This window comes from Selaginella moellendorffii, unplaced genomic scaffold (assembly GCF_000143415.4).
Source record: "Selaginella moellendorffii unplaced genomic scaffold, v1.0 SELMOscaffold_1, whole genome shotgun sequence".
NCBI lineage: Eukaryota > Viridiplantae > Streptophyta > Lycopodiopsida > Selaginellales > Selaginellaceae > Selaginella > Selaginella moellendorffii.
In genome coordinates, this window is record NW_003314262.1 from 4,606,222 (window position 1) to 4,617,522 (window position 11,301).

At 43.3% G+C, this 11,301-nt stretch overlaps 2 protein-coding genes across 2 annotated transcripts in view; both read left to right on the plus strand.

Moving 5' to 3' along the window:
- The first annotated feature begins 9,196 nt into the window (after nucleotides 1-9,196).
- Nucleotides 9,197-10,344, plus strand: LOC112349262 (peptidyl-tRNA hydrolase ICT1, mitochondrial-like). The gene is made up of 7 exons (XM_024683348.1): nucleotides 9,197-9,439; nucleotides 9,536-9,595; nucleotides 9,653-9,735; nucleotides 9,812-9,876; nucleotides 9,929-9,962; nucleotides 10,020-10,090; nucleotides 10,161-10,344. Exons 1-7 carry the CDS (start codon nucleotides 9,226-9,228, stop codon nucleotides 10,240-10,242), a joined length of 609 nt encoding a protein of 202 aa, XP_024539116.1. The 5' UTR covers nucleotides 9,197-9,225; the 3' UTR covers nucleotides 10,243-10,344.
- A 96-nt stretch (nucleotides 10,345-10,440) lies between these two features.
- LOC9662485 (bifunctional isopimaradiene synthase, chloroplastic) overlaps nucleotides 10,441-11,301 on the plus strand; it is a gene marked incomplete in the record, with an annotated part of 3,578 nt that continues 2,717 nt past the window's right edge. The window contains 5 exon segments of the mRNA XM_024683331.1: nucleotides 10,441-10,539; nucleotides 10,596-10,607; nucleotides 10,660-10,748; nucleotides 10,888-11,116; nucleotides 11,171-11,241. Coding sequence (XP_024539099.1) covers nucleotides 10,993-11,116; nucleotides 11,171-11,241 — 195 coding nt within the window.

The following is an 11,301-nucleotide window of genomic DNA, read 5'->3' on the forward strand; positions in this document are numbered from 1 at the left end:
ATTAATATTAAAAGACAATTCTTTGAGAGGATTTACATTATACTAGAAGTGTTACAGCATGTTATTGGAAGTCTATGAAGTTGTTTTATTAATAAGGGGAAAGTAAAGATTGAATAGGGACTTGGGCTCCACCTAGACTCAGAGCAACTGAGCCAATATTAAAAGGATGGAAAGAAATTGGACGACGATGACAAGGAGAAGAGAGAGGTGAAGCAGTGGCAGGGGGAGGAGAAGTGATTGAGTAGACATTTCCTTGTTTAAAATAAAATGGCATGTGCCTCAATGCAGTTGAATTTTGTTATATTTATATACTATATAAAGGTTTGGAAACCTTATTTTACAAGTGGGATAATGACAATTCCCACTTTAACGAAATAGAGCTTTATAGCTGTCCACAGCCGTATCATTTGGCTACTTTGCCACTCTCTCCCTTAGAGGTTTCACCTTTGCCAAATTAGAGCATTTGAGAATCCATCCTTAGAAACACACTTCCTTTCCCACAATCCTTTAGCATCCAACACATTAGTGTTTCTTGCCTAACTTTGCCATTTGGATTCCTTCCAATGAATTTCATGGCCCACACTTGGCCACTAGCGGTTTGCTTCTATCCATTGATTATTGCACCAAGTAACATAAGATCACTACCTCCATTCTCGAGGTATCCTTTTGGTTCCATAGCAAAGGCTCTACTTGTTGAGTCTAGAGGGTACTCACCCCTAGTACGTCTCTTTAGCATTTTTTGTTATAGGCTTCGTCCACGGCCCAACTTTGCGACCCTCCCATAAGTCTTTCCTAAAGATTACTTTCTTAGACTCATTATACCATTGTTTTGGCACAATTAATTTCCCTTTTGGTGTCCTTCCCATTTGGTCACCTTGACCAAGCCACACTATTATCAATAGTTAAAATCAACACTTTGAACTAAGAATTATGTTTCTTAACCCAAACAAAGACATTATCCTTGTTTAGCCACAAGATCACCTAATGATCTCATCTTGATCCCTTAACAGATACCAATAAGAACTAGGTCTTCTAGACTTTTTAAATTATTGACTATAACCCCAGGGGCATCCCCCACACTTGGCGGTGTGCCCAAGCCAGCCCTTCCAACTAAGGATCTATCTTTTTGGCATCACATGTTTCCTTCAGTTATTCTCCTCCAGATTAAAAGGATAGCTTTGCACTTTCTACCATGCCTTAGCAAGTATTCTTAAGGATGAACTTACCCAATAGCCTAGAGAGTGGTTCTTCAATCCAGGTACGCTCACTTTGTAATCCCATACACCGAGATTATCGTTGTTACTTATGGGCCTTTCTATGCCCATCACTAGCCTTGCCAAAATCCTTTTTTTGGCTTTGTCCAATTCAGATAGATAGACTACTCCCATCTCCGCAACTTTGAACATTAGATAGCACTTACTACCCATCATTTGTTAAAGACTTAGTCCCTCAGGTCTTATCTAATGCCTTCATAACACCAAATACCACCTCTTGGTGTTTTAGAGTGTTTGGGTGTTCTAATGATAGCCTCTTTCAATGAGCATTCCCTTTACGACATTGACTTGTTATATCGTAGCATAAGCAATTTATCCCCCATAAGGATACATCCAACTTCCCTATCCCAATAAAAAGTTTTAAGTAGTTACTTTTTATTAGTTTAACCAATTATTTTGCACTTTTTGCTTAGTTGCCTTATAATGGTCAAGTCCTACAACTCATTGCTGGTGTTTCCACACCTCCATCATTATTTAGGTCACTACACTCCAACTGCATGCCTTTTAGCTTAGGCTATGCCATTTCTATTTCCATTAGAATTCCTTTGGGAAGGGGTTCTCATGAACCTGCCAACTTGAGCTCAAGGCATCACGCCTTGGTGCATTTGATGTCTCTACACCATCAGCTCCACGAGTCTACCTTTATGACACTTCGTACTTGTGTCTAGGTCCTTGCCAGAATCAATATAGTTCTTTCTCATGCCAACTATTTATTAATACTGCACCATAGAGTTTACACACAACTTTGTGTCAAAGTTGTTTTCTTCTAGGAACACCTTTCCCATGACTTTAGTATAGCATATTCTGCCATCAATGAGATACCCACTGTTCTCATACTTGGATTTTATGATCCTCCCTATCTTTCGTGGGGCACAATACACCTCAATCCAAATGCTTTTACCAATCCCTTAGGACCATTCCTTGACTTTACATGAGTCATCTAGTATTTTTGGATTTTGCTAATCCAATGACCTGTAAGGTCCTATTTTTGAGGTGCTAGCTCGTTGGAATACAACTTTGTGTATTCATGTCTTACTCACAAGGACCATCTTTGCAAATGTTACTCTAACACATAATTATTCCTCGTTTTCTATAGGCTACTCTCGCTCCTTAGGACTATCCATCCATATGATGAGAATACCGTCTCATCCTTTGAGCACACCCCCAACTTCTTGAGTTTATTCCAACATTTATAAAAGGTAGCCCCGACTACCATTTCAATGACTCGTGTCTTCATCCATATTTGACCTTTCACAGTCATTAATTCCGGTCTCAAATTCATGAGCACAAGCCTCAACTATATGAGGATAATTTTGTGACTCCTTTATTGTTTTGGAGTCTCTATCTTTCCCATGATCCCAACTATAGTTGTTTACCACAACTACATTAGCCCATTTGCTAAGTCAAACACTCATTTGGATCACATCCTCAACTCTCTAAGGAAAACCTTATACTATTCCTAAGATCCTAAAATCGTTCCATTATTGGCCTTTTTTTATCCACCACCTCATCTACAAGTTCACATATGAACTGTAGTGGAGAGCCATGTCTTCTCGACTTGCTACTCCCTAAAGATAGCCCCACTCCTAGGACCTTCCGATACTAACACTAGTGGTGATATACTTGAGCACTAATAAAAGTTAGACTAAGGAACAACTTTGATACCAAATTGTAAGCGACTAAATTTTCCATTCTACTTTAGTCACTTAACCACATCTTCGACCACTTGGAGGAGTCTCACTCACAACCTCTGTAAGTCTTGTTTTGGACTTAGGGACTTGCTAACCCCAAAAATGGCATCCATGCCACTCAACCATTGCACTTGGTCCAAGTGCTCCATGTGTCCGATCCAATGACCGACACCCCAAGATACCACCGACATACTAGCTTGTTACGCTAAGGCCATGCCCATTCACCTTGATCACACCGGTAGTCCAACACTACCTACATCGTAGTCTCATCTCTCCAAGATTGGGCCATCTGTCCATGAGTGACCATCTTAGGTCCACACCTTAGCATCCTTAAAATGCCCACAGACATAAAAAACAACCTTCCCCAATATCCCTTTTATAGTCCCCACTAAGTCCCTTTTCTGTCCATGGGCGTGTTCACCAACACTACCACTGGGACAAGGCCTACAGACCCAACCATGAAGTCCCACTGTCCTCTATGACTTCCTCACCACATGACCGTATTATTGGTCACTACACTAGAGGACCATTCCTCTTCCTTTCCACAATCTAGGACTTTAGGAGAACATTTCAGAACACCGTGGCTTTATGTGAGCCTCATGGGTACTCTCCCCACCTTCTGCCTTTGGGTGCTCTAACCACCTTACTCAAATGATGACAAAATCGTGTTTGTAATGTTATCACATGACGAACACGAGATAAAACATCTGCCACCACATTTGATTTTCCCAGACAATGCTCAATAGGAAAGTCCCCAAACTCCATGAGTTTGACCATCCAACAAGCTTGCCTAGTGTTCAACTCCTTCTGTATGAAAAGATACACAAGTGGTTTGGGATCTGTCAACACTACGAACACTGCACCATATAGATAGTGTAGCCACGTCCACAAAGCATGAACAATAGAGAGTAACTCTTGCTCATATATGGAATAGCGTTGCTCCGCAGAATTCAAGGTTTGACTCTCATATGCAATAGGTTGTCCCTCTTGCATGAGAACTCCTCCCAGTGCATAACCACTCGCATCGCATGTCACCTCATAAAGTTTCGATGGATCAGCAATGTGAAGCACTGGAGTCTTGCTCAACAATCGTTTCAGCACCACAAAACTCTCCTCTTGTGGCTTTTTCCACTCAAATGGCACATTCTTGCGTAACAACTACGTCAAACGAATTATATGATTCCTAGGTCCATTTCATGGATTTTTACCCAAATTACCCACCTTCTCATAAAAGAAGAAAAGAAATTGGCATAATACAAGGCAAGTAAGTTCTTATAGAGTGGTTAGAATTCTATAGTATTGCAATACAAGTTCAACCAACTGTAAAGACCATGGGGTAAGCAAAAATCTTCAACTATTGAAATATAAAGTAGTAGTACTTAAAAATATAATATACCCTTTAGCAAGGTATATTTCTACTTCTAAATTTGAAATCATACGTATTGGGCATCCATGCAACAGATATCCATTGTAAAACTGTGGTATGGGTGGATGACTAGTTAGTGAATGTAACCCATATCCACTGTAGGCCTGTGGTATGGGTGGATGACAGTGTTACCTATATGATCATGAAATAAAATTTGGATATATTGTTATTATAGATCTTTGGAACTTTAGGGGATAAATAGAGATAAAATAGCCACTAAAGGCTCTCTCATCAAGCAACTACCCCTTTTCCAGGCAATGTTAGGAGTCCACCTCAGCTTCAAGAAGATTTTGTTCATGTCTAGGCTAAGCCAATAGATTCAAGAGCTTCTCTTGTTCCTGTCACTTATCGTGACCAAGAGGTAGGGATGGCATTGAACGACTCAGGCTCTTGCAACAATGTGATGTTTGATACATGTACTCAGCCTGGAGCTCACAAAGTACAACATTCCTATCTCAAGACATTTGCACAGCACCTTGTTGTCCCCAAGGACATTTGTAAGGACATTCTCATCTATGTAGGTAGTGTGGAAACTTTGGTGGATTTCTTGATGGTGAATTATGAGTCAGCCATGGTTATATCACTCATTCTTGGATGAAGTTAGTAGGCTGCTATTCATGTTCAGACAGATTCACACAAAGGATTGTTCTTCATATTCACTTTGCTACCTTTTCCAACAAGCAAAGCGCCCTCTCGGCATCACCAGCCATCTCTTCACTTGCAGCAGCTTAGAGCATCCCTAAAGTTGATGCCTTTCCAATCATCTTTCTAGAGCTGATTGACAATGACTCTTTGCTGGGGATCCATGTCCTAAATTGCGCTTTTATCGTGCAATATCCTTCTGTGGAACTCAACCATTTATTCCACAGCATGTAAACTCTCTGGGAATGCAAGCACTCCTTTCCAACTAACTCCACTCAGTTATGAAGACCTCTCGATAAATGCCTCACATTTGGCTGGGGAAGCCTTTCTTGGCTGTTTTGGAGGTACTAATAGTGGATCCAGACTGACTCCCACAAGAAATAGAGCAGCTTGATGAGCAAGATTTCCACTCCCCAACACAGGAAGGCTAGATTCTAGAGGTCATGGAGAACAACAAAATGGAGCCTCTAGCTGAATCTCCCTTTCCCACTAGAACTTGTCTGGAGACTCGAGCCTCTTTATTTGAGGTTGGACCCAATGCTGTCTAGGATCCTCACTTTTCATGCATTGGACATTCTGAGCATAACTACAACTTGGTGGCATTTGGAGGAAGTCTTCTACCACAACCACATAGCAATGGCACACTTTCCTTTTGCAGGCATCTGCATCGCCTTGGTTCATCTAGCTAGTTTCAGAGCTTCTACACCCACATGAAGAAGTCTTCTTCACAGCTCTAGCAAGCACGGACTTGCTTTACCCTGTTCTCTTCCAGTAATGACTTCTTTCTCCTGTGCTTTCTTCTTTTTTTTTCTTTTCATTTTCTTTGGTTCTTTTCCTTTGTTTTTTAATTATTCTCTTGCTTGAATTCTAGACTTGGAACTACATTACTACGACAAGCTTTGTAATTTTTTGTTATGCTCAAAAGTTTGAATTTCCCATCCTACATTCCTCCACTTTTACACCTTTCACAATTACCACCTCTCACTTTCTACCATATTCCACATTTAGCTTGAAATTTCTTCTCAACAACCAGGTACAGATTCATTATAGTATCCTATATGTCACCTCCACAATCCAGGTCAAGTTTTTGACCACTTTTCAGATTTAGCAACAACTCTTTACAGCACAGCCATTACCTCTTCTATTCACAATGTAGCTGAGTCCTATTTCAACCATAGGAGCTCTTGATCATGGCATCCAGGTCTTTCTTTGGAGCAGCCTCTTACCCTACATCCACTTCTCTTAACCAGCCGTAGTGTTTTTGCAAAGACACCAGTTTTCCTATGTAGTGTTGCAATCATGCTAGCATTTCTATAAGTAAGCTAGGAGGCATCCTCTCTACAGGCATGGCTGATATGCACTTTTTCCACCTCTAATCCACCTTCACACTTTCATTTGGGCAACACTTGCCCTTTCTTCTTTTCATCTTCACTCCAAACTTTGAGCAGATTCAAGGTCTAGAGGTACTTGTGGCGTAACTTGTGGTGCAACATTATACAATGCTTTCAAGGTCTAGGATTAAAGTTTGAGTTTCTTCTCTTTAGCATCTTTCACTTTTTTCTCTTTCTTTATTTCTTTCTTGCTTCTTTTCTCAGATCTAAAGTAGAGTTACCAAATTTTCTTACTAAATTCCTCTATGTCTTCAAACTTTTCACCTTCTACTTTTCTTTTCTTTGAGCATTTATCTTTCTCCACAATTACCTTGTTTGGGCATCTTTCTTCATGCTCTTTGTGCAAAGCATGGGGCTAGGGCGTTGGGGCCCTACACAATCCTCCCCTGGTCACCCTGTTGCATGTTGTGCCAAGATTCAGGTAGTATATTCTTGAGGTGCACATGGGAATATTCCTCTTTAAAATGAGAGATTCTTAGAGATCTTTAGAGATTAAGAGCACGATATAGCATTTCTCTTTAATATAGATCTCTTCCCATATGAGAGATCAGCATTGCACAAGAGGTTTCTCTAGTTCAATAGAGAAACTTCTTTACCTCGTGTTGATTTAGATGATCTTCAGTTCTTCAGTTATCAGTTCATACATTGGAGATACCAAAGAAAACAGCTACATGGATTTCATCAAATGAAGCAGCATCAAGAATGAGTTCATAGCGGCATGGGACAACCTTCACACCTCTCTTACAATATAATCATTCTAACATAGAATTGGCTGTTGCAGTTAAACCTTCCCCTTCAATTGTGAGAGAAGTTCGTAAAATTGTTTTAAAGTTTTTTTTGTGATTAAAATTTTTGGTCATAACCATCACTATTGTGCACAGACTAATAAAATTAAGCCATGTCTTAACTTTAAACAAATGCCTTTTTGTCTATCGTCCATGTGTGGCATGCATGCAATACTACCACATGGCTAAGCAATACTGAGTCAGAAATAACGGGGTGCGAGATGCACTCTTGGTTCGAGAATGTGAATTCCCAACTTTCATTTCCTGTCTATGAATCAAACACTGCTCCAAATGCCACGATCTTCTTTGTCTTGCACACGTCGCGAACGGCCTCCGTGAACTTCGCGTTGGACACCACAAAGATGGCCTCTGCCCTAAACTCCTCGTAGCTCGCCAATGCGATCTCCGACTTAGGCCGCCCCATCTCCGCGGTGTCGTAGATCGTGTGGGAATGTTGGAATACGCGATCACAGATCTCGTCCCGGTGCTTCTTGGCGATCCAGACGACGTGAATGGCGACGCAATCGCTGCCAATGTGTGGGAGGATTGGGGCAATTCCAGCCCCAGTGCCCACGCAGATCACTCGGAAGAAATGCATAATACAGCACCCCTCACTCTTACGTGGTTGCCCCTTTGCCACGCTCACTCCTCGCGTCCTCCGTGGCGTGTTTAGTCACGCCCAGCTCTGCACCCTAAATGTTTATCATTAGGTTCCATTAAACTATGTCTTTGAAAGGGATTCTCTTAAACATCACGATTGCATCGTTAAACTCCACAATTGCACCTAGGAGGCTGTTCCACAAGCAGCAGTCCCACTCGGGCATCTCAAAGATTTATCTCTTTAATTTATAATAATGAGGTGGCATGCGCATGTAAGCAATGAGGTGGCATGCAAATCCAAATAAACAAATGGGGCCCACCCTAAATAAGGGGGGGTGCTGTATTATGCATTCATTATGACGATCAGAATATTTCCCTGCCTCCCAACGCGGACATGGACGCTCTGGCGCTCGATCAAGAACCACGAGTAGAACACGAGAAGGAGACAGGCTATGGCGATCGTAGCGCTGGCGATAGAAATTCCTGACAGATTCCAGCGAGAATGGAAGAATTTCCTGAGCAAGATCGCCGTGAGGAGGAGGAGTGACCAGCCCAGGTATCTGTGGACTCTCTCGAAGAGATTGTGGTGCCGGACCCTAACGATCGGCATTGCCAGGATCATCATGATCGAGAGACCGGCGACGAGCACGGCCAGCATTGCGACGTTCGCGGCGTCGATTCCATGGGCAATGTGGCCATGATCGCCGATGGGGAGGATCAAAGCAATGGTCGTCCACACGAGGAGCATGATCGCGCAGCCCGTGTGGATCAGTGGAGCATTCGATTAAAGAAGTATTTCCTCCATGGGATCCGGACGACGATCTTGTAAAGCAGCAGCAACACCGTGCCGTTGCGGATCGCCGCTACCGCCAGGAGATTCACAAGCGCCATGGCGGTGGCCAGCTCCGCGCGATTGACGCGAAGGTCGTCCACATCGATCGAGAAGAGGGCCGCGACGATGGCAAGATTGACCGGGAATATCACGAGCCACCACACGTTGTAGAGAGTAAATCCAAACCTTCTTCCCCATCCAGCTCCCAGACGAGCGTGCTGCTTCTTCTCCACGATCGCATTGAGCCGCTTCTCGATCCGGGGCGTCGTGGATTCCTCATGGAGTTCTTGGGCGGCAAACTCCATGATTCTCTCGATGACAGTGGCAGAGCAGCAAAGCACCATATAATGCTGGAGACGCCAGACCCGCTCTCCGATTCTCCCTCTCTCAATTCCATCTTGCATTTGTCATTGGAACTTTTCCTTGGACTCTAATTTTTTATATCTTTCGGAGACTTTAGATAAAGACACAGAAGAAGTTGGAATACAACACTCCCAAGATTTTTTTAATCGCGCACAGCACTCTCTCCCACACATTAGGGCTCTTCCGCGACAATATTTAGGGTTCTTCGCAGTTTCCTCCAAATGAGCTCCTTTTCTCTGGCGCAGCACCGCCGGCTGCTCCTGCTGCTACTGCGGCCGCGATCAGCGCGGGGTGTGAGCAGCTCCTGCGCTCGATTGGCCGATGACGATGAAAAGAAGGTCTCGTCGAGGCTGTTCCAGCGGCAGCAAGTGATGAATGCGAGGGAAGAGGACGCGTTGGAAGAGGCTACGGGGCCACCCCCAAAGGTTACAACGGGTGAGCGTGTTTCTCTTGTTTTCTGGAGTATTTTCCTTGTGTATGGTTTCTTACTCTCTCGCTTTGCTTGTCTCTTTTTTCTTTTGCGCTTGAAAGATCATGTTACGATGAGCTTCGCCAGGAGCAGCGGTGCTGGAGGCCAAAACGTGAACAAAGGTACGTGGTTTGCCAGTTTCATTGATCCTTCCCTCGTACCAAATTTTCCTGTGGCAGTGAACACCAAGGTGGACATGCGTTTCAAGGTCATGGCTGCTCAGTGGCTGCCCCTCAGAGCCAGGCTCAAGCTGCTTCAAACGGTCGGTCATGTTTAGAAAGAAGTGAGAGAGCTGTGCTCGTTTCGGCGAAACGCTTGCGAACTCATCGTTTTTGTAGGAAAGGAACAGGATCAACAATGAGGGGGAGCTTGTTGTGACATCGACAAAGAACAGGACACAAAAGTACGTAGTGCTTGCATTTTTCTGGCAGAGCTTCACGACGGATAATTGGCAGGGGAAACATAGAAGACGCGCTTGAAAAAATACAGGTAGGTGATTGATAAAGAAAGGTTGTGAAGCTTAGCCAATTTTTCCAACTCTTGCAGGAGATAATTGATGAAGCATGCTATGTGCCGCCGCCTCCTTCGGAAGAGACGAAAAATCGCGTCATCAAGTTGTATGTAGTGCTGGCGATTCCTCCGTAATCCATTGTAAAGGACTGACTGCTGGTCTCTTGTGGATTCCAGAGCTGCTGCTGAAGATCAGAAAAGGCTCCAGATAAAAAAACAAATTGCCAACAAGAAATCGTCACGGAGGGAACGTTTCTAGATCGAGGTACAACCAGTAGAGAGACAGATAGGGAGCGTGTGTAATTACGTTGTGTAGAACAAAATACTTTTTTCTACAGAACGTGCAAGCTTCACTTAAAAACTGTGGTACTCTCAGCAATCAGTCCCTTCCGTGGATACACTCAACAACGGGGTAAAAGCTCTTAGCTCCAGTCGCAGCTATCGATGTCTTGCTTATTCCAAGGGAAACTTTCGAGTTCGATGTGCTAATATGGACTCCGGACAGTGCCGCCAGATCCACATCTGGGTGTCTCTCCGGATGGAGCTCTTCATGAAGGTGGGCATTGTGATTTCTCATTGTCTGTATACCCCACTAAACTGTTTCACTTGAAGATAGAAATGCAGGTAAATAATCGATGAGAGGTTTTGAAGCTAGCCAACTTTGTTCACTTTGCAGGAGATAATTGAAGAAGCATTGCAACGTTGCAAGGCCATCGCCGTGGTGCTCTTTGCAGAAGATCTGGAATTGTTAACAGTCAAATTGAGGTATGCGATACAAGAGTGATTACTGCTGTCTTTGGAGTGTTGCATTGAGGAATAATTGTTCGTGCATTTTGTTTCCTTATACATTCCATACTTTTAGTGGTTGTTCATATTTCGATTTCGTTACACCTTGTGTGCACAGACTTGAAATATCACAGGAACGCAAACTGGCGCAGTAATCCATGCCCTCTCTCCATTTGGCGGTCTTGTCAAAGAACAAAGTGGCCTCTAACTGGCTGTGGCAAGGATGAGTTTTAGTGCTATACAAAGTTCTAGCGGCTTCTTCACGCAAGACAACAAGATCAAGTATTTTCACTCCGGTAGACGCTCCAAGGCTCTGAATGTGGGCTCTTTCACCCAATTCTCAGCAGGTAGCTCTATTTTCTTGTGTGGCTTTTGTCGTCACAAGCTTGTTATTGTTTCAGGCCTTGTGCTGAGAGCTGGACTAGAAGTTCATGGTACTCTCAGCATTCAGTCCCATCCGTCAAGCAAAGAGGTGCCCAGGCTTTTCTTCTTCTGATCTGCTAGAGGTTTTTCCTTGATTGCAGAGCACGAT

Coding starts and splice junctions, on each gene's coding strand:
- LOC112349262 (XM_024683348.1), top strand. CDS start 9,226: ATGAGCTCCTTTTCTCTGGCGCAGCACCGCCGGCTGCTCCTGCTGCTA. Junction 9,736..9,811: donor GGCTCAAGCTGCTTCAAACG/GTCGGTCATGTT, acceptor TCGTTTTTGTAG/GAAAGGAACAGGATCAACAA. Junction 10,091..10,160: donor AAAAATCGCGTCATCAAGTT/GTATGTAGTGCT, acceptor TGTGGATTCCAG/AGCTGCTGCTGAAGATCAGA.